Source organism: Protopterus annectens, chromosome 12.part0, assembly GCF_019279795.1.
Source record: "Protopterus annectens isolate FY-2018-M chromosome 12.part0, PAN1.0, whole genome shotgun sequence".
NCBI classification, from domain to species: Eukaryota; Metazoa; Chordata; order Ceratodontiformes; family Protopteridae; genus Protopterus; species Protopterus annectens.
Genome location: NC_056746.1, coordinates 622,850,812 through 622,874,815, shown reverse-complemented (window position 1 = coordinate 622,874,815; position 24,004 = coordinate 622,850,812). Strand labels below are relative to the sequence as shown.

General features: G+C 41.9%; 1 protein-coding gene across 4 annotated transcripts in view; it reads left to right on the top strand.

Moving 5' to 3' along the window:
• The window catches only part of IQCK (IQ motif containing K), a 1,183,927-nt gene that overhangs the window by 927,176 nt on the left and 232,747 nt on the right, over positions 1 to 24,004 (top strand). For all 4 annotated transcript variants that reach the window (XM_044089750.1, XM_044089749.1, XM_044089752.1 and 1 more), the window contains one exon: positions 4,060 to 4,174. In XM_044089750.1, coding sequence (XP_043945685.1) covers positions 4,060 to 4,174 — 115 coding nt within the window. The remainder of the gene's footprint in view (positions 1 to 4,059; positions 4,175 to 24,004) is intronic.

Here is a 24,004-nt window from a genome sequence, read left to right as displayed (position 1 = left end):
CTTTGCAGAGAAGCCATGAGGGTATGGGAATGTTCCTTAACATTACATCGCTTTCTTGTAACAATGTATGTATCAGAGACATCTACTGTGATTGCAGACTTGCAGACAGGTTCAACAGCCAAAGTCTGCCCCCACATGAATGCTCTTTTAGCAAGAAAACAGTACTGAACATATTCTGGCTACAGGGAAGACCCTATTCCAGTCTCTTTGATTCATCATTGAGCACCAAGTGCAGAGATTGTTTTTAAAATATTCTTCCCCAAGAAAGATAGTTCCCAAGAAACGCATTTGTCCATATTTAGCCTCCAGGTCTCCTTTACACATTTCATTTAATAACTGAATTCCTCCATAAATAGAAGATATACAAATCAAGGGTCAGTCTTATAGTCATTGTCTGGCTCTGCCAGATTTAGTTCCCCTTGTTGTGGATTCACCTGATGAAAAGACCCCTTCTCCTTCTGTTGCATCTGTCCAGATCACCTTATCTGGACATTTGTTACCTTTACCTAACTGCATGGTTTTTCCACTTCCAAAGATGGCCTAGGATCCATAATTTCCAAAAGAAGAAGTAGTAATTTATCTGCTTCTGAAAAGCCACTTACATGTAAAATGTTCAAAGACAAGTGGAAGATGTTTTCCTTATGGGACGTAAATGGGGTGTGGATCCTAATTCAGCTCCTCTCTCACAGGTGCTGTCCTTTTTGGCACAACTATTTGAAGAAGGGGCTAGTTACTCTTCTGTTAAGGTTCATCTGATGGCAATCTCATCCATCCACCTGGATTGTTCCATGTCCTGTCTGGCTTCCCAAATGACATATAAAGCACTTTCAAAAGGAATGCTTTATTCCAGACCTCCCTTTGCAAGGTCAGCCCATCCTGGGATTTAAATTTCATATTCAAAAATTTGACCAAGTCTCCTTTTGAACCTGCCAGTTCCACTGAGTCAAAAGACTTGAGTTGGAGGATTGTTCTTCTGGTAAATTTTGCTTCTGAATGAAGGGCTTCAGAACTTCCAGCCTTATCATCAAAATACCCATATTTCTTTTTTTTTCATCCAGACAGAGTGATACTTACAACTAATCGGTTTTTCATGCCAGATGTATCTACACAGACTAATTTGAATCAGTCCATCCACCTGCTGGTGTTTTAACTAAATATGAGAATAAATCAGAATATCAGTTATACTGCATAGATGCAACTTTTATTTTATCTATACAGTGCCAAAGTCTTCAGGAAGGATGGACAGTTGTTTGTGTCCTTCTACTTTGTTAATAAAGGATAAAAAGTGACCAGTCACCGTTTTCAAATAGTTATGTAATTGGATGTCTTACTGATACATTTCTGTAGGGAAGTCATTGACTACCAGACCTAAAGTGCACTCTGTCTGTGATCAGGCTACATCAGCTGCCTCTCTTTGAAATTTACCCTGGCAGGACATTATAGCAGCTGCTGCATGGTCAACATTACATATATTCACAAAACATTACAATTTGGGCACCCTTTCTAGGGCTTGTGGTGATGTTGGAGCCACCACTCTCAAAGGCTTTCTGGTTTATGCTGCCCAAGATTAGCTCGGGATTCTGCCCAACTGTTCCAGTGTCCAGACAGGACTAGATTAAAAACATAAGTTATGTACTTACCGAAATAATAGATTTATCTGGTCTCTGAATAGAAACTGAAACAATCCATTCAGCTTTTCCCCATCAAAATTTTTACTGAGGGACCACTAGGAATCCCTGAGACATTGTCTCTTCCCATTGTTCCAACAAAATATGTTTCTTATGTGATTCTTTGTGATCTTTAGGTGATCTTGTTATGGATAAAAATATATCTAGCTATTCTTTATACTCGGCCTTTCTCATCTCCTTGTAGTAGGGATTTAAGCATCAGGGAAAGAGATCAAGCTTGAGAAGAGTGTTATTGCTCAGAAAAAGGGAACCAAGGCAACTAATTCAAGTGTCCCAGTGTCTAGACAGAGACCAGATAAATCTATTGTTCTTGGAAGTATGCAACTTGCATGCTTGTAAATATTTACCCATACTTTTGAGCATTACTATAAGGATTGGCAGTGTCTTGACAGCATTTAATATGTGGATTTAAAGCCCTAAGGGAGTAACTGCCTTCCAGTCTCATTTCTAGAATTAGATTTGAGGCATGAATTGAGTGTAATTCATGAACAAATAACTTTGGATAATTAAATGGTTGCCAGATGAATAAAGTTCACTCAAAAATGTCACAATTAATTAATTGGGGGACAGTGTGTCAAGAAAGGTAAACCAAAAATATATAGAAAAAAAGAAAACATAGTATTTAAGCTGTGCTGCTAAAATGTTTAAGCAATGTAATCTTGAATACTCACATATGTTTCTGGCAAAAACCATATTATTGAGTAGCTAACGTGTATCTAATTTGAAGAAGATTGTATGAAATATGTAGTGTAGGAGTGAGAACTAGATTTTTCCAAAATGAATGCTGACAATTATTGAGTAGTTAACGTGTATCTAATTTGAAGAAGGTTGTATGAAATATGTAGTGTAGGAGTGAGAACTAGATTTTTCCAAAATGAATGCTGACAAATTTTGTAATGAAAGCAGTACTGAATATTTGTAAAAAATATGGAGCAGGACATTGAGAGCTAGGTAAATGAAATATAAATCTAAAATTCAGGAGGGTAGTTTATGTGAATATAGAACCAGTAAACAGGCCTTGACAAGCAAATTATCTTTTGGCTTGAATAAGAATGAAAAATTAGTTTGCGTTGTCACTACTCATTTTATTCTGTTTTGAGAAAACAGTTGTTGAACTTGAACGTATTGGGAATGTAATGCAGTGACTGATGGGTTTGAGAATGATTGAAACTGTGGTCCCATTGTATTCAGATTAGGGAGAGTTTTCTATAAAGATATTTGCATTGGTTTTGTGTGGAATACAAAGACCAGGAGGAAGCATAGAGTTTAGGGATAGTATGATATTGCATGGCATTATAATATATTTTTTTATATTTGTATATTGAATCTGATATTTGATGTCTTGGTTAAAACAACTGTTTGTGGAACTGACAGAAATAATGTTGCAGTACAATCCTTTACCTTTTCATAATGGTAATTGCCTTTGACGTTTTGGATGTAAGGTTTTAATTTGGGACTATTTAATGTGGTATTACATTTTGTATCAACAGTCTCTAATTCATACCTTTTTGAGATAACATTTTTATTTACACTATTATTGCTTGGTTATGATTGTATTATTGAATAATGGAGCTGCCTAGAATTCTAATGAATGAATAAGTAAAGGTACTATGTTCAGTGGGTGGGCTATTAGGCAGTGGATACAGTTTTCAGTAACTCTGCCTTGGGAAATATATGATTATAATTACATGGGTAAATTGATCAGAAAGGCTAAATACTTGTTAGTTGTACCAAATTTTGTGATTCTGAGAAAAAAGGGCTCACTTTCTAATAGCTTACCTATTTACTGTGGAGCACAACAGGCCAGCTACTACCTCATAATCTTTAGTGAGATTTGACAAGAAAAGTACAAAGTAGCAATAACAGGCATCCTAATAAGATTTCTTTTCAGGGGGAGTGTGTGGGGGAAGAATTACCACAACAAGCCGCAGGAAGACTCTTAAAAGAAGGGAGAATAATTTATATCACAGAAGGCATTGTTGTAGTAAATTAAAGGTGTTTTACCAGTCTTCTTTCTATAAGCTTGACAGATGCAAGTTTGACAAGCTTAAGTCCGAAATGGTGGTAGCCCTGATAGATAGATAGATAGATAGATAGATAGATAGATAGATAGATAGATAGATAGATAGATAGAAAGAAACAACATTATTGGGGTAAGTGATGTCAGTTTTTTGTAATACAGCAGAATTTGATCTTGTTTTGTCCAAAAAAGAAAACAAAAATTTTACTTAACAAGAAAGTAATATGGCAGCTTTGGTTTACCATTTAATGTGATGGAAATATTTTTATTCAGCTACTGGTCTTTTTACATGACTTGAAGTGCAGTATATGTGTAATTTAAGGAAAATACTAACAGCAACATTATTTTCAGGTGCGATGTGATCCTGAGGTGCAAGAACTCCGTCAGTGGCAAAAACAACTTAGAGAAGAAAGCAAAGATATTAATAAGAAGGTGCAAGATTTCTGGCTCAAACAGGAATCCAGAGGTGAGAAGTGTGAATATTATTTTTACTTGTTGATGAATATGTTTGCTTTTGTGGAATATCTTGAAATAAATTAATAATACAATAATTGATTTGCACATTTTGTTTATATTGCTGTAGATAGCTATACACCACTTTCTTTATACCATGATGCCATTTTTTATTTCAGATTCTATTTTGGTAATTTTCATTTCATTAGCCTACTGTGCTGCTTTTGCAGATATCCTAGAAAAGTGTGACATAGTGTTTGCTTTTTGCTAATACATATCTGAATCTATATATATTAATAATAATTGCAGTAAGTTAAATAAAGTACATTTTATGCTAATACATATTAATAATAATGTATTGAAAATATGATAAACTGTGCATTCTTAAAAATAATTATAAAGAAACCAGCCCTAAGTGTGATGCAGATAGCCTGGGATCCATTACTGATATAACTGTAAGAGTAGCCAGGCAGGGAGTGTGGGAGCATACCTCTTGACTGTCTAGAGTTTTACAGAATGTCCAGGATTTTGCTTTGCTTTTCTTCCAAATAATTGAGGATTGAAGTCACTGAATAATTACAGACATTTGAGATTCAGACTTCATATCCTTCAGAAAATGCATTCTAACACAACACTTTTTTATTTGAGCAACTTTCTAAGTTTATAAGGGCAACATTTACAATTTGTCTCTATTTTTTGGCCTTTGTAACTCCATTATTTTTGGCTGTGTTCAGATTTCTTGTGCTAAAATGTTGGGAGGTGTGGTCTGTGGGAGTGAGTGACTGATGCAAGCTTATGCATTCTGGTGGGTGGAAAGCAGCCCAGTCTGCCCATGACTGAATCCAGCAGAGGCTGTGTGTACTAGCAAACTGGCATAAGGGCTGAGAATGAGTACCCTCAGTCACTATATATTGCATAACCTGGGATAGATTCATGCCTGAAATTGCACGAGTCATCAGGTCCATCATTGTGAGGAAGACACTTGTCCAGGCTGCCTGTATGATGACCCCAAATCAGATGAATAGCAAGGAACTAAGTGAAAAAATCCAGAAAACTGAGGACACTAAGGAGGATAGTAATAATCTAGTTTGTTAATACTTCATTAAAAACATTTTAAGACCAAATGTTGGCTTTTTCTGTATCGTAGTGGTGTTGCATTATGGTGGAATAGAGTGATAGGTTCTTCGTGGTAGGTGTAAGAGAACATTTGGCTATTACTTTTCACCATGTGATATTGAAGAGCAAGACTTGGCAAACTATGAAATGCCATAATGCTGTGTTCTGCTTCTCCATAGTCATCTTTTTGCAGGCACATTTTTGCAACCAAATTAATACATTGCCCAGCTGGTGTATTTTGCTGTGTTTTGCTTGTCTTGGCTGATGCACTCTGGGTAACTGAATTCAACCTCACAAAGATCAACACCAGGGAACAGTCAAACATATTTTACTGTACTGTAACTTTTACATATGAACATTTTACCAAATGATATTTGTAATACTGTAAGATAAAGAGTAACAGTGCTCATGCCTACATTTTGTTGCTGTTTTTGATTATCTGGTATCAGCGAATTAGACCTTGTCAAATAATCAAGAGCATAATGCTGTACATTCGTTAGTCCTAGTTCATCCACACACAAGGGGTTTAAACATCCTGAATCTGTTGCTTACCAACATGTGAGACCACTGCACCATCCGCAGTTTTTGGCCATCCCTGGTTAGATCTGACCACAAATCAGTCTCGCTGGAAGTAACTATAACACAAGACTCCTCACTCCCAGCAGCAACAAGACTAAAAAACTTCTCCAAGGCCAATTACAACCTCTTATGTGACAGTGTAAATAACTTCATAGCCCCTCCCCCCACTGATGGAACAGACACCTATGCTGAGTTATATACCAATGCTTTATATGAGCATCTGCACAATTGTATTGACTGTGCCATACCTGATAGAACTTAAACAAGCAAATAAGACTCCTAGTGAAGTCCTCCAAAACTAACTATGAATCGAAATTAGCTTACCTAACTAGTAACAGTCACAAGTGGAGTCCTTCAGGGATCAGTCCTTGGACCGCTCCTTTTTGGCATTTACTTCTCAGAAGTCAAGGCCAGTGTCAGTGGTATATGGCTGACTAAATTTGCAGATGGTTGCAAATTAGGAGCTGTCACTGAATCTCACACTGACACAAATGTTCTCCAGGAGGGGTGACACAGACAAACAACTGGTATCAAAGCCATGGACTAAAACTAAATGCCAGGAAATGAATAATAGTGTAATTTGGGATGTCATCCATCCCTGGTAGCTATCATATTGACAACACACCCCTTAGAGTTGACTCAGTAGTCAGGGACTTAGGGACACACATACTGTAGACAGTAATATAGCCTTTGACCATTATGTGTCTATAGTGGTGAGGAAATCATTCTACGTTGTGCAACTTATAAACAAAGGTATGGCATCTAAGTCCAAGGAAGTCATTGTTCCACTGTATTTGGCATTCATCAGACCTATCATTGAGTATAGTGCTCCATTTGCTATGTACCTAACCAGGCATATCCAACAACTGGAATGTCCACAGAGTTTCCTCACTAAAAGAATACAGGGCATAAGTAAAATGCCCTATGCAGACCACCTCAAGGCCCTTTCCCTGTATTCTGTCTCCTACAGGCTTTTGAGGGGAGATCTATGCCTGGCATACAGGACATTGTCAGACCCCACTCTGAAGGACCTCCTACATATCCACAAAACAAACAGTACAAGAATTATGCATTCTAAAGAATTAAACCTTGCCTGTGATATAAACAGGACCTGCTGGACAGACAGATATGTATCCCAGAGACTACCCCATCTATGGAACAGGCTCCCCATTCATGTGAAGCAGAGTTCCTCCCTAATCCAATTCAAGTGCAACTTGGACAATTGGATGGGAAACCAGAAAATCATTCCTGGTTTGAATCATAGGATCATAGGATCATAGGAGGTTATTAGGCTATTGGCCCCGAGGCCCTTATAAGCCTAGCCAAGAGTTTAGCCCATGTTTAGACAAATCAGCACCCAGAGCCCCTGTCCAGCAGGGATACAGGTGGAATCCCAGGAGTGTATTTTCTGTTTCCTATCCAGTTATCCAGGTTGCGCTTAAAAAGTAATAATAAGGTACTCTGCTTGACGTGGAGAGGGAGTCTATTCCACAGATATGGGAGTCTCTGGGACACAAAAATATCCTGCACAAGTCCTACTGATATCTCAGACCAAGTTGAGGTTGCTCGAGTGGAGCTTGACTTGCGGATATGCAGCAGTCCCATCAAGGCGGGATCTGAGATTGCTTTGTATGCCAGACAGAAGTCACCTCTGAGGAGTCTGTATGAAACTGAGTAGAGGGGCAGAGCTTTTAGCCTATCTGTGTAGGGTAGGTGTTTGAGGCCCTGGATTCTCCTGGTGAGGAACCTCTGTAGTCTCTCCAACTGTTGCATGTGCTTTACGAGGTACATGCCAAAGGGGACATTGTACTGAATAATTGGCCTTATAAGGGAAGAATACAGGGATCGTATGACCTCTTTGTCACGGGATGATATGCCCTTACTTATGAGGTGGGCCATTTAGAAAGCTTTTGGTACAATGGAAGCACCATGGTGGTCAAAAGTGAGGTTGCTATCAACCTGGGTGCCCAAATCCCTTACTACTGATTGTGTACTAAGGACATTGTTATTAATGTCATAATATGTGGGGATGTCACTCTCCCCCAAGGGGGATGATGATGCATTTTTTGGCATTCAGCTTGGGACTATGTTTCTGGCACCAGTCATTTGTTTGGGTTAGACCCTCTTGGAGGACATCCACATCACTTGGGGAATTAATGACTGTGCCAAGCTTGCAGTCATCTGCAAACTTGGTCAGCCATAGCCCGCTGGTTTTGGTCTGCACCTCAGAGAATTATATCCTGAATAATAGAGGCCCCAAGACAGATCCCTGGGGTACCCCGCTCATTTCGGTTCTACTGATTGAGGTATTCCCTGTTTTGATTAGGTGGGTTTTATCAGTGAGCCAGTTTGCTACCCATCTGGTAACATATAGATTGATACCTAGTTGAGAGAGTTTATCTTCTATGCCCGAGTGGGGAATACTGTCGAAGGCTTTAGATAGGTCATGGTGGGTGGTGTGTACCGTCTTTCCCTCGTCCATGGCTTTGGTGACTGTCTCAAAGAAGTCAACCAGATTTAACAGACATGACCTCCATTGACAAAGCCAAACTGTGTGCGGTTAAGTGTTTGCTGGTTGCCAATGTCCCTGTTAATGAGGTCAATGATAATCCATTCCATGGCCTTGCAGATCAGGCTAGTTAGGCTGATGGGTCTATAATTTCCTGGATTGGTGGATGCTCCACCTTTGTGTAAAGGGATGACAGTGGCTGTCCTCCACTCGGCTGGGACAAAGCCGGTATTCAGGTTTTGGTTGAATAGGGTGCCTAATGGTGCTGCAAGTTCATGCCTGAGTTCATGTAGGATGCAGCCTGGGATGGTATCGGGTCCCACATAGGCTGTATTTTTTGCCTTTGAGAGGGCAGTGATGACTTGTTCCCTAGAGATAAGGGGTGGGGGGCAGGTACTGGGGATGTCCTGATTTATTAATGGGGGGACAGAGAGGAGAAGTTTTCACTGAATCTGTCAGCCAGTAGATTGGTTATATCTACAGAATTTGTATATGTGGTGTCCTTAAACCACCAGTTCTGATCTGGGTGCTTACTTTGAGATTGCAGAGATATGTGAAGAAGGCCTTATGATTGTCTCTAGTAGATGTGGTCATTCTGGACTCGAAGTTGGCTTTAGAGGATTTCACTAGTGCTCTTATTTTCTTGTTCAGGCTAAGGAGAGATTGCTTCTAATGGGGCGCCTGCTCCTTCTTGGTCCTGGACAGCAATTTTTTTTCCTTTTGTTATATAGTTTATTTATTGCAGATGTCCACCAAACAGGTTTACTCTTCCTTGCAGAGGATGATTTTTTCCTATCAGGTATTCCTAATTCCATGCATCTATATAAATGTTCGTATAGTACTTCGGTGTAGATTTGGACATTGGTGCCATTTAATACAGTGGAGGAGGGGGCTGTGAAGCTGTTTATACCATCCCTTAGGAGGTTGTAATCAGTTGTGGAGAAGTTTTTTTGTTTGACCCTAGCTAGAGGGGAGTCAGGGGAGATGGTGACTTCGAAAGTGACCGCTTTATGGTCGGATCTTACCAGGGAGGATGATACCATAGGGGTGCTGCAGTGGTTACTCATGTTGGGTAATACCAAGTCCAAGATATTATCACCTCTTGTGGGGATATTGACTAGTTGTTCCAAGGCATTTGTATTGATACAATCAAGGAATCTCTGGGCATTTGTGTTCTGGCATGAGTAGTTTTTCCAGTCTATGGTTGGGTAATTAAAGTCACCCAGGATCAGGGTAAAGGGTTGAATCTTGATAGATTTATAGGGGTCCAGATAGGTGGAGTGGGCATCTTCAGTCAAATTTGGGGGCCTGTAGCTAGCTATAATTTGAATAGGGGTCTTCTCAATGGTTAACTGCACCTGGAGTGTCTCCCGTGCGTCATACTGTTTGTCCAGCCCAGAGGTGTGTGTGTATTTAATATATATAGAAACTCCACCTCCTTTGGCTTTGTTGCCCACATTATGGGGTCTGAATGTATGATAGGATGAGTAATCAGGTAAGGTTGGGGCGCTCTCTGCAGCTTTGAACCAGGTTTATGTGACTGCACTAATGTCAGCATCTTCCAGGGTTAAGAATGCTTGCAATTAGTCCAGTGTCATGTTTAGATTCCTAGCATTTAGCAGCATGACCATAATTTTGCATTTTGTTGAGATTTTGATGTTGGTAGTATTGACCTTATGACTTTTCCAAAAAAAAGGTACTATTGGGGAGGCAAGGGCCTTTGCTAGAATCTTCAAGCCCAAGTGAGACAGATGCAGATGATCTATAGCAAAGTATCATGGTCTGTCAGTCATATCTTCCCAGGCTGTCAAGCATTGGATCCCCATGGAATGACACCAGAAGCTAAGCCAATTGTTAAAGTCAATCATTTTCTGTTTGTATTGAGGCATCATTATGGGTGATGGTAGAATGCTGCTTAAGGCTAGGGACATATCTGCCTGGGACACATATTCAGCAAGCTCAATCATGTCTCTCTTCATATAGTCCGGGGAGGTACATCTCAAGTTGTTCACGCCAACAAGGACTATGACAGAGTCATAGCAGTACCTGTTGTTGAGAGATTTGAGTGCATGTGTGATATGATGGATTCTGGCACCTGACAAACAACTAACTGTGACTTTCTCCTTATCCAGCCTGGTGAGAGGCACATCTGTGTGTCTCACAATGGAGTCTCCTATGACTAATATGTTGGGTTTATGGTTAGGCCTTAGTGGTTGCGAGACACTGGTGTGATGACTATGAATGATATGCAGTCTGGAGGGTTGTGGAGTTCTCATGTGTTTTTGCCTCTGAGGTCTCCTTTGTTTGGGTTTGTTTTTGTTGAGAACCTCCACATATGTGGGTGTGTGTTGTGTAGTTGTGGGTGGTGTTTTGAGGTCTAGTGATTGTGTTGACAACCTTCTCAGTGCCAGATATACTTGTTTGTGAGAGAGAGAGAAGGAGAGAGCGAGAGATAGAGAGAGAGAGAGGGAGAGAGAGAGAGAGATAGAGAGAGAGAGAGAGAGAGAGAGAGAGTAGACTCTAGCTTCTTTATGTGATTGCATCTCTCACAAATTGTGTTCCTAGGTAGTAGTAGTAGATTGTTGTCTGTGTACATGAGGCAGTTCCTACACTGTCTCAGGATGCCCATATCAAGCAGACTGTCAGGAGAAACAGTAGGAAATTGTCCATCCATATGTCTCTAATGGACACAGGTAACCTATAAATGGTTCCTCTCCCAGGCCCATGGTTAAACATGTCAAGAGTATTAGAACTTGTCAGAGATTTGGGATGCATGACTAGGCTTAAAAAGGCCCTTGTGGTCATTAGCCTATGGACCTATGAACTAGGGATAATCACAAGGCATTCTTTAGTTACACCCGTAACCTCAAAGATAAGGCCCAGATTTGCGCTGAACTCACATGTGGATATAGCAAACCTGCTGGCTGACAGTTTCAGCAAAAACTTCACTCCCTGTCCCTGCCACATATACCCCAAAGCATCCCTAAAACCTGTCCCCCACCTAGTATCTCCAAGGAGCAGGTCTTAAACACCCTCTCCAAACCAAAAACACAGCCTCTATGGGTCCGGCAACATCCCAGGCTGTGTTCTACATGAGTTAAAACAGGAATTAGCATCACCACTGGGCACACTTTTCAATCACAGCCTAAGCACTTGCTTCACCCCAGCAGAATGGAAAAGAGCTATTATCATCCGTTTGCACAAAGTGGATGCATCCATGCACCTGGGGACTATAGACCTCATTAACCTGATCAGCCTTATCTGCAAGGTCATGGAACAAATCATCATGGACCTTTTTAACAAAGATATAGGAAATCTCCAAATGCTCGACCCCACCCAGTTTGGCTTTGTCAAGTTGAGATCATGCGTGTTAAACTTGGTGGACTTCTTCCAGACAGCCACCAAAGCCCTAGACAAGGGCAAATCTATGCATATGGCCTACCTAGACTTAGCCAAGGCCTTTGACACAATCCGCCCTCAGGCATCATTGATAAACTCACCCAGCTGGGTATTAACCCATATATAGCCAGGTGGGTTGCAAACTGGCTCACTGATAGAACTCATACCATTAAAATAAGGGACTCTACCTCCTCCAGCAGACCCGTAAACAGGGATCAGTTCTGAGACCCCTAGTGCTTGGAATCTACTTCTCTGAAGTAGAGGCTAAAACTGAAGGACTGTGGCTGACAAAGTTTGCTAATGACTGTAAACTGGGAGCAATCATTGAAACCCCATCAATGTCAGCATCCTGCAAGAAGGTCTTCTGCAGACTAATGACTGGTGCCAAAGTCATGGTCTTAAACTTAAGTGCATTATCATCTCCTTCAGCAAGGGTGATGTTCCTAAAAACTACCACATCAGTAGCAATACCCTAAGAACACAGTCAGTGGTGAGAGATCTGGGCACGTAGGTTGACAGCAACCGTAACTTCGATCACCATGTCTCCACAGTAGTAAGAAGGGCATTTTATATTGCTCATCTCATAAGTAAGGGCATTGCCTCCAGAAAAAAAGAGGTTATAACTTCCCTGTACTCTTCCCTCATCAGGCTGATAATAGAGTACAATGCTTCCTTTAGTATGTTCCTTTCCAAACACCTGCAGCAATTGGAGAGACCACAAAAATTCCTTACAAGATAATTCAGGGTCTTCAAGATCTGCCTTATGTGGACAGACTGAAATTATTGTCACTTTACTCCATCATACAGATTGCTCAGAGACAACCTGTGCCTTGCATATAGAGCAATCCCTGACCCATCTTTAATGGAAATGCTGCACATTTGCAAGTTAAATGGCACATGGGTCACTCACTCAAATGACCTAAAACTGGTATGTAATATCAACAGAACATGCTGGAGAGACAGTTTTGTCTCAAAGAGTTTGCTCCACCTTTTGGAAAAAGCTTTGTGTTCATGTTAAATAAAGCCCCTCATTGGCCCTATTTAAGTGTAATTTAGATGATTGGATGGGTAACCAGAAATTCACCCTGGGGTTCCACTTGTGTCCCTTTTGAACATGGCAATAGGTGCTGATTTTAGTGTGTGCTTGAACCAAACACCCTTGGGAACATGGATTGAACTTGGCTGGGCTTGTAAGGGCCCTGGGGCCATTAGGCTAGTAACCTCCTATGATCTTTCTCACAAGCACATTTGCATGTAGCATTAATACAGCATCCATATGCTAATGTGTTTCATAGTAATATAACATCCGTATGCAAACAATGCACAAACAATGTTTGTAGTCATGTAAAGTAAACTGAAATGTGATCATCTTCATTTCACAAGTGTATTTATTTGTTAGAATTAATACAACTCCTTCCAGATGCTAAGGTGTTACATAATACTACAGCATCCATAGACACTGCACCAAACTATATGACTAAACCACAGTGAATACAGACTAAAATGAATTTAATATAGTCCATTGCCTTAGCATCAGCACTTCACTATAATAAATAGATTACAGATTTAATCAGTAATATAACATCAATTATGCTCCAAGAGGGCAGCACAGTGGTGCAGTGGATAGTGTTGTCACCTCTCAGCAAGAGGTTCCCTGACTCAGTTCTTGGCTGGGGTGCCCTCTACAAAGAGTTTGCATGTCCTCCCTGTGTCCATGTGGGTTTCCTCTGGGTACTCCAATTTCCTCCCTCATTCCAAAGACATGCAGTAGGTGGACTGGACTCTAAATTGGCCATAGGTGTGAGTATGTATGTGAGTGTGTGGTGTGGAAATACTACAGCGGTAGGACGAGCCATCCGGTGGTTTAAACTTTGGCTGTAGATGATTGTCACTGTCACTGTTGAAATGACACCCCAACCCCATGTGCAAAAATGGGAAAAAGGGGTTGTGGGTGGATGGAATCTTGTTTGCTTTAAGGAAGGACTGAAAAAAGACTTGAAACCTAGTCATTAATCTATTTAAGTACAGAATTTGGTATTTAAAAATATTAGCTGTTTTGCCTTTGCATAATTTGTGGCATAATATTTTTTATAAGGGTACATTTTAGTTTAGTTTAATCACCATTATTTGCAGTGCATATATGAGACGTTAATAAGCTGTTTTTTGTTATTTCTTCTAACATTTTTACTTTATTTTTATTTTACAATTTTTTTGACTGGGTAAGCCCACTGAACACAATTATTCCTTTTCGGGGTGACCTGGGAGAACTATCTGGTTAAATGACTTGCCCAAAATCCTACAATAGACAAATGAAGGTGGAACGAATGATAGCCTGCACCTTGGGCAGAAAGCATGTCTCTAAGATGAAAGAGCAATGGTGACATCAGTTTGTTTGGTGCCTGTTGTGATTGTCTAGGATATTGATAAATAGCAATAAGATGGCTTAAGAACAATTCTGAAATACAATAGATTTATTTCTAGTAGGGAATTTTGTATTAAGCTATATTAATTAAAATATTTTAATTAGCCCAGAATTTCTTAGTTTTTTTTCTAAATGTTAACTCTTTAGTGCAAATTGTCTCTGCTCCAACAAGGGGTGTAAACCTCCTTGATATTGCCCTTGCTAAATGCTTCCACACCCGTACCACTCCCATGTCATCATCTTCCTGGTGAAATCAGATCACCTAGGAGAGATATAATCTTCATCCTTAATACAAGCCTCCCTACTAGAAAGAAATCTATTGTATTTCAGAATTGCTCTTAAGCCATCTTATTGCTATTTATCAATATCCTAGACAATCACAACTGGCACCAAACAAACTGATGTCACCATTGCTTCTGCATACTCCTTAAAAACCTTCTTCTTCATGAATAAATATGCTGCCACAAGAATTTTGATACATTCAAAAGCAAGTCTGTATAATGGAACTTTCAATTAATCAACTCTGAAGAAAAAAGCTCTTGTGTTAAAAACTCTTCTTCCTCACAATAAAAGTCATCTTAAAGAATTAAGCAAGGACATCAGGGATATCATCAGGGACTGTTAATCCAGTTATGAATCCATTCTTTCTCCCATACACACAGACACAGTCTCTTCTGTATTCACACACATACATATACACACACACAGACTCCTCTGCTTTCAAACATGCACTCACTCACACAAGATCCCTCTCACTCTCACTCTCTCTCTGTCGATCTCTCTAACACACACAGTCTCCTCTGCTTTCATACACGTATTCAGTCACACAAGATCACTCACTTTCTCTCTCACTCTCTCGGTCTCTTTCTTTTTCTCTCTCTCTCTCTCTCTCTCACACACACACACACACACACACACACACACACACACACACACACACACACACACACACACAGTCTCTTTCCTTTTTTTTGTTTTTTTTTTTTTGCTTGTTTTACATTTTACGCTCGCTAAACAGCAGAACCACTGCTTAGCGAACGTAAAACAATGGCAGCTGTTATTTTTATTTTTTTTGCAGTCCGAGCTCCACGGCAGCTTGATATGCTGCCATGAAGTGGCAGACTCGTTAGTCAGCGGGCATTACTTGTACATTAATACCCTGATGTGAGAGTGTTCGATCTCGCCTTTGTTATTACACATGGGTTCGGAGCCGATCCTCGGCTCCGTGCCGGCCGACTGCAAGCTCTGCATCGAGAAGAAGCTCGAGGACATCTAATACCCACAATCCCCCTCTGCCTTTACCTCAGATCTAGTTTGCCGCTGCTGCATACGCATCGCTGGAGGCTAGCTCGAGGCTTTTACAGATAAGAGTTTTATCTATTCTGGTTAAAATCTCAAAACTTCTTTAAAATCTAGTCATTTAAAGTTAGGAAGTACGGTGTGTGAGTAGAGTAGAATTATCGGTACCAGTAGATTAGTTTAACTTAGTTAACTATCTGGTATAGAGTTTTTCGGGGCCTACCACCCCTACTTAGATCACCTTTTGACTAAAAATTTGTTGTAGTCGTGCTTATTAAGCAAGTGACAATCGGACTTACAATTACCGGATTTGACATTGTTACTGGATTGACTATTACTGGACTGGACTGTCTTTTTCTCTTGTCATTATGTCTGAGAAAATAAAATCTGGCTTCAAACGTTGTCAGTGTGGCCAAAAGATGTCGGTCACAGACAACCACAGTTCCTGTGTCTACTGTCTTGGCCCTCTCCACTTACAAGAGGACTGTTCTATTTGTCACTCTTTTAGTGGGAAGGTCATGACAGATAGGCGCAGGAAACTGATGGATAGAGGATTGTTGAAACCCTCTTTCCAGGAGGCTCTGGATGCTTCAGACCAGGCATCCAAGTCTTCGAAGGGGTCGAAGACGTCGGAGCCAAAGTCATCGGCTCCGAGCTCTTCGGGTCTAGTTAGATCACCGGTTCCACAGACTTCGGGCCGAGTGTTCAACTGTTGGCAGTTTCCGAGCCTCGAGTCTTGGAACCGGTGACGGAGCTCCCTCCACCGACTCTGCTGAGGTCGGCTCCGTCTTCGATCCCTTCGACTCGCTCTTCCAGGCCCCTTTCCGACACCGATGTGGACCGTGTGGTGCAGAAACTGATGGAGCATACGGCCCTATCCAAGCTTATCTCGGTCTCCTCTCAGTTGATGTCGAGACTTGAAGGCCTGCCACTATCTCCATCTGTTCCTCCTCCGAGACCTGTCCAGTCTTCGGAGCCGGAAGAAGCTGAACTGATGATTGTGGAGCCCTCGGTGCCAGAACCGTCTTTTTCTCGGTCGGCACCGTTCACCTCGACCCCATCCGATCCGGTACTGGAGTCTCGGGGCCGAAGATCCGTCCTTGGTTCCGGGACCGAGAGTCGGACCGATGTTTCGGTTCCGACGCTCCCTCTCGGGGCCTCGGCGCGGATCGACTCGGTTCCGTCCTCGGGGTCGGTGCCTTCGGAACCGGGAGATACCTCGACTCGGGACCCGGGGGCCTTCGACCTCATGAGGAAGGTGTTGTCTACCCAGACAACCACATCAGCAGGTACAGCTTCTCCTCCCCACAAAGGACCGTTATCCTCCTCTGCACCCACGGCCACGTCCAAGCGTCGGGCACCAGTGTCTCAGCCACCCCTGGAGGGTGCCCCCACTTCCTCGGAGGCTTCTTCGGATGCCCCCCACGAAGAAGTCCCTAGGAAAAGACTGTGTAAGAGGAGACACTTGGATTCTCCACAAGAATCCTTGACATCTGATACTGACTTAGATGAGTCAGAAGGGTCCCCTAAGTCACCTTCAGAGGATGTCTCTTTTTCTGACATCTTGGAGATCCTAAAACAGAGAGGTGACTGGCAAGCCCTCCCCCCTTCTGAGGATGAGTCAGTTTTGCTGAAGGCATTTGGTGCCCGTCCTTCCTCCTCCTGGGTCACTCCGCCCTTTGATGAGTTAATGGAATTAATTGCTCGAAGGGCGTGGCAGACTCCTTACACGGTGGAACCAGTCCCTAGGAAGCCAAATAAGTACATTACGGCACCACAGGACAAGGCTTACCTCACCAAAGGAGTTCCAGTAGACGCCATGGTGGTGGCAGCGGCCACGAAAAAGGAGATGTCGGAGTCTTCCTCATCTGTCCATCCGCCTAACAAAGACTCTAGGACCATGGATAGATACGGGAAGTGCATTTTCAGTTCAGCGGCTTTCTCTATGCGTTCCCTGAACTATTTGACTCATTTTACACGTTTACAGAGGGATCTAGTCAAAGAGTTGGGAGATACCCTCCAGGGTACTACAGATGCCGCTGTTTCAGAGAGAGTTACAGCGCATCTCAACACCCTTACGTCCATTGTAAACTCGTCCATGAGGCTGATATCCTATGCAGAAGGATCGAGTAGGGCAGCGGCTTCAGCGATTGCTCTTCGTAGGCAATCCTGGATGCGCTTATGTTCGTTTGCGGAAGCCTTCAAGTCTTCCTTTACTAACGCCCCATTTACGGAGCCACACTTTTTGGCCCTAAAGTAAAGGAGACCCTTACCCGGTGTGAACAGGAGGGAAAGACTCTGTCTGCTGTCGGAGTCCGTTTTCCACCCTTCCAGACCGTACCCCAAAGGGCAACGTGGTGGGAAAATGTGGTTTCGAAAACCCCAAGGATCTTTCCCAAACACACAGGGTGATGCCCCCTCTAGAGGCAGAGGGGGGGGCAGAGGTGGAAGACGCTGCCCTGGCGGCAGAGGGGGTCCGAAAAACCAAGGTGACAGGGATAACCTCCCTGGCAAACCTTTTCAGCACTCCTGAGAGGAGGGCCGACTGTCCTGCTCTGGAGGCAGTCGGGGTCGCTAGCTTTATACCCTCAGGCCTGGCAAAATCTTTCTTCAGACAATTGGGTAAAAGCATTGTTACCAGAGGTTACAAAATCCCATTTCTAACCACACCCATTCCAAAGAGAAAACTCCCAGATGTACCACCCCATCTGCGAGACCCAGCAGCTACAGAAATTTCAAAGCTGCTAGAAAAAAGAGTCATCCAACCAGTCCCAGCGGACCAAATAGGATTCGGAACTTACTCAAGGTTCTTTTTAGTTCCAAAGAAAACAGGGGACTGGAGGCCGATTCTGGACCTAAGCCATCTCAACACCTTTGTCAAGAAGGAAAAGTTCCGAATGGTCACGCTTCAATCGATCCTTCCATTGTTACGAAAGGACGACTGGATGTGCTCGATAGATCTGAAGGACGCATACTACCACATCAAAATGGCCAGGGCGTCCAGGGATCATTTGCGCCGGCTGGGAGCCAGTCACTATCAGTTTCGAGCCCTGCCCTTTGGTCTGACTACAGCCCCCAGGGTCTTCACCAAATGCATGGCAGTGGTAGCGTCTCATCTGAGGCGCCTAGGATTCCAGGTGTTTCCGTATCTGGACGACTGGCTCCTGTCTGCCACCACCAGGCGTCAACTGATACAAGCCAGGGATTACACCCTACAACTTTGTACACACCTTGGCATTTCAGTAAATTTCGAAAAATCGTTGCTACAGCCATCACAGCATATCTTATTCATAGGAGCGGAATTAGATACGCGTCACTTAGTTCTAAAACTTCCTACAGAAAGAATAGTAGCACTTCAATTCAACATTTCCCTTCTACTGTCGTCCAGAAAGTCCCCGGCAAAAATTGTTCTGAAAGTTTTGGGTCTCATGGCAGCTTCCCTCATTGCGATACCATTGGGAAGACTGCACATGAGAGTGCTACAATGGCTTCTGTTTGCACAATGGTCATTCCAACAACTTCCACTGACTCACGAAATATTGATAACGAAAACATGCAAATCACACCTAATGTGGTGGTTACAGACTTACAACCTATCCAGCGGAAGACCATTTGTGCTACCCGCACCGTCAGCGACGATAACCACGGACGCTTCCCTGATAGGGTGGGGGGGCATCTTTCAGGGACAGACAGTCCAAGGCGAATGGACCAATCTGGAGTACAATCTGCACATCAATGTTCTGGAGTTGAGGGCAGTGTTTTGGCGTTGCAACACTTTGCTCCCTTCTTCCTCCAGGGACCATTGCAGTTCAGACAGACAACATGTCCGTAGTCTGGTACATAAACAAGCAAGGGGGAACCAGGTCTTACCAATTATGCAGAGAGGCCATGAGAATTTGGCAATGGGCAGAGTCCACCGGTCGCTTTCTGATCGCAACGCACATCCCGTGGTCATCCAACGTCATAGCCGACAGGCTGAGCAGGGCAATACTATTGCCTCACGAGTGGTCCCTCAAACAGTCAGTTGCGAGAAGGATCTTTCGCAAATGGGGCCAGCCTACCTGCGATCTGTTTGCGTCTCCAATGAACGCCAAATGCAGGAGCTACTTTGCCCTATTACCCTCCAGGGAAGTCCCCAGGGACGCGCTGGTGCACGATTGGCCCCCGGGTCTCCTATATGCTTTTCCTCCATTTCCCCTGATTGCAAAGTTTCTACAGAAAGCCAACAACCTTCAGAGGACTATTATTCTCATTGCCCCGTTCTGGCCTCGTCAAATTTGGTTCCCCTTTCTATTACGTCACTGCATTCGGGGACCTTGGATGCTGGACCCAGAGCCAGATCTACTGACTCACTCGTCAGGAGTTCCTCACCCATCTCTAGAATCTCTCCATCTAGCAGCTTGGCTGCTCCACTTCCCTTTTTAGCCAGGTCGGTTCCCCTTACATCGGCGGTTCAAGATATCTTAGTAGCTTCTCATAAAGTTTCCACTACAAAGACTTACACCAGTAAGTGGAAGCGTTTTGTCTTCTGGGCGGAGTCACATCACTTGGACCCTGTTACAGCTCCATTAAACAAGGTTTTAGAGTTCTTGACTGAACTATTTCATGAAGGAGCTTCCCCGGCTACTTTAAGAGTACAATTAGCTGCCATTTCTAACTATCATGTAGAAGAATGTAGTGCGCCTATTATGGCTCACAGACTTTGTAAAGCCTTTTTAAAAGGTTCTTTTCATATCAGACCACCAGTCAGAAGTCCGACATCACCGTGGAATTTGAACCTGTTGCTCTCTAAATTGATGTTGCCACCCTTTGAACCAGCCTCAAGTTGCACATTGAAATTTTTGTCATGGAAAACTTTATTTCTAGTGGCCATTACATCTGCTAGACGAGTGTCTGAGCTTCAGGCCCTTTCTGTCAAACATCCTTATTTAATATTTCATTCTGACAGAGTATCCCTACACACTAATCCATCCTTTCTCCCCAAAGTTTGTTCTTCTAGTAATATTAATCAGTCCATTGAATTACCCACCTTCTTTAAGAACCACTCTAATAAATTGGAGTATATGTTGCACAAACTGGACGTCCATAGACAACTCAGATTTTATTTGGATAGAACAAAAGATCACAGGAAATCTGATCAACTATTTCTAGCTTTTGCTGACAGCAGAAAGGGTCTTGCAGTTACGAAACAAACTCTTTCTAAATGGCTAACTGACTGTATCACATATGTTTATGAGGCCTCTGATCAAACATTATCAGCTAAACCCAAAGGACATTCCACCAGATCAGTTTCTACATCTTTGGCTCACGCAGCTCGCTTACCACTAGACACTATTTCTGCGGCTGCTACTTGGGCTAAACCACATACATTTATCTCTCATTACAAAGTGGACAGGGTTTCTAGGATAGGGCAACCTTTGGTTCCACTGTGCTCAAGAACGTTCTCCCTTGAGTTCCTCAGGATCATGGAGCTAGGGACGCTACCCATGTGTAATAACAAAGGCGAGATCGAACACTCTCACATAAAGAAGTTATGTCCTTACCATAACGTTCCATGTGGAGTGTTCATCTCGCCTTGGTTATTACACTCCCACCCTTCCCACCCTTAGGAAGAACGTTCGATTTGGTGCCTGGTCTGGAGTATTCTCCTTCTGCTGTTGCAGTATTAGTGTGACTATCATACCCTTGGTATGTTTGTATATATGTACTTTTATGTATATAGTTGGCATGTGTGCGTGCTTTATGGCAGGTTTGCTTACAAACTAGATCTGAGGTAAAGGCAGAGGGGGATTGTGGGTATTAGATGTCCTCGAGCTTCTTCTCGATGCAGAGCTTGCAGTCGGCCGGCACGGAGCCGAGGATCGGCTCCGAACCCATGTGTAATAACCAAGGCGAGATGAACACTCCACATGGAACGTTATGGTAAGGACATAACTTCTTTTTCGAGAACGTTCATTCTCCAATCAGTGTGTTGATGTTCAGTTTGATAAGTCTCTAATAGCCATTAATGTATCTTCCTTCTGAACCACTGACACGTCATTGCTGAGCTGTGCCTTCTAGAACTTGCTACAATATTCTAGGTAGGCTTCAACTACAGCTTCGTAAAAAATTATGATCATTACAACACTCCTACAGGAAGACTCAGAAAAAAAATATGCCTATATCCATGTATGCAGTAGTTGCCAACCTCCTACTCATTACAAAGCTCACCTGTTATACAGCAACCTTCAGAAGATGTAATTTGAGACTATATTGTCAGTGGAAAGATGAGGAATGTAGTTGAAGAACAAGCTGCAGATAACACAAAGAACAGTAATAATTCAAGACTGACTTAAATATTAATTCACATTAGTGTGAAAAAGAAATGTCTTAACAGAAAAAAGTATACACGTGTATGTTAAGTGAAATAGCAAAGAGTGAAAAACAGATGGTGTACTGGGTGAGGCACAGAAAAATGAGACACACTGCGTAGGGTTGAGATGCAGTACTCAGAATAACATGGGTGACTATAGAGCTTCCTCTGTTAGTGTGTTATAATATGTTCTGAACCACTGGTGGTAATCTAAAATTTGAACTACATGTTAATCAAAATATCAAAATCATCAATAAAAAACTAGGGTCACTTTACAGAATAAAAGCCTTCCTAACCCCTCCAGCTAAAATTGCCATAGCTCAATCTCACCTTCTTTCAACCCTTCTGTATGCATCCCCTCTACTCTCGAATTTAAACAAGACTGTCCTTAACAAACTCTCAATTTGCTACAACCACATTGCCAGGTTTGCCACTGGGCTGCCTTTTAGGACACATCATTGCATCAGTCTAAATCAGCTTTGGTGGCTTGAACTACCCAGCCTAATCCAGTATAACCAACTGATTATGGCCTGTAACATCCTCTATAATTCAGACAATACTCCTGCACTTAAAAATATTATCACCCCCCCTATAACAATACTAGACCGCTTCGATCCTTAAGAAACTACTAATTCAGACTAGCAAAATTAATAACACAGCTGGTTATTCTCTCTTTGCAAACTGTAAGTAGATCCTGGAACTCTCTTCCAGCTGATATTACCTTACTTTCCACCTTAGGTCAATTTAAAACTAGACTCAAACAGCATTTGTCACTTAACTGGCTATGTCAATGTATCAAGCCTGGCTAACTCTCTCTAGAATGTGTAAAAATCTGTTAACCACTTTACTGTGTAATTTAATTTAATCCTGACTTGCGCTCAGGATTAACTGTCACCTGTGGAACTTGTTTAACTTGCTTATGTAATCTCTGTAAATAGTCTGTTTGTAATATGTAATGCTGGTATTATGTAATGTTGTATCTGCTTACCCTTGGAGCTTTTCTCCCTGGGCCTCCGCTGAAAATGGACATGCATCCAGTCGGACTATCCCGGTCAACAAATGTAAAATAAATAAAAAAAATGAAAAATAAAAATGCAACTATCAGTACTAAGTTAACCACAAGACCCTCTTTAGTTACATTAGAAAATTACAAGAAAAAACTCAGACCGCGCACTATGCTCACGAAATATAACCAGAACCCCCAGCCAGTAAAAACACACTACCTACCTACATCAAATACTTTAAAATTGCATTTAATGTTATTAAATTACAAACATAGCATAAAGGAATAAAAATAAAATAGAATAAAACATAAACTGCAGCTATGCCATCAGTAAACTGCATTACTGGTAAATTAACCAAAAAAAATGGTTACTTACAATAAATATTGCTAAATTAATTACAACAATTAAACAATACAGCTAACATATATTAACCTAAGTGTACTACTTAACTACAATACCACAAAATTACCTGAAACATTACAAAAAATAAACACCTCAGAACTGCAGTAGAAGCCATTCATTGGACAGATCATTTATAAAAAGCTATGCAAACCATGTAAAATGCTAATTCAAAAGACAACGGCTGGGATTCTGACATACCCTCTCCACCCATGCAAGTTGTCCAATGCAGACACACACACACACATACACACACACACACACACACACACACACACACACACACACACACACACACACACACACACACACACCTCTTCTGTACTTAACTGTACTGTGAGTCCTCCCATAGAAGTGAATGGATGAAAGACAACATTCTCTTTTTTCTCCTAGAGTAAAGTCTTGGAGCCACAAACATTTCTGGGGGAGAGCACATGACTAATTAGCATTAGCCATATTCCTGGACTGATATATTACCATGTGTGTTTGTCTGTGCAACCGTTTTCTACTCTACTGCTCCCCACAAAGGGAAAACAATAGGAATAGAGTGATTCTTGCATCAAAAGTCTTACTGTGGTCCAAAAATCTATTTATTATGGTAAGCCTTTATAAAGTCTAGGGAATGTATCCTATTGCCACTGGCTAACAATAATCTAAACTAAAAAGTGAATGAAGAGTAGAAAGGGAAGTTATATTGGCTATAACAAATTAACTGCATAAAATACATAATAAATACACATTAATAGTCACAGACAATTTACCAG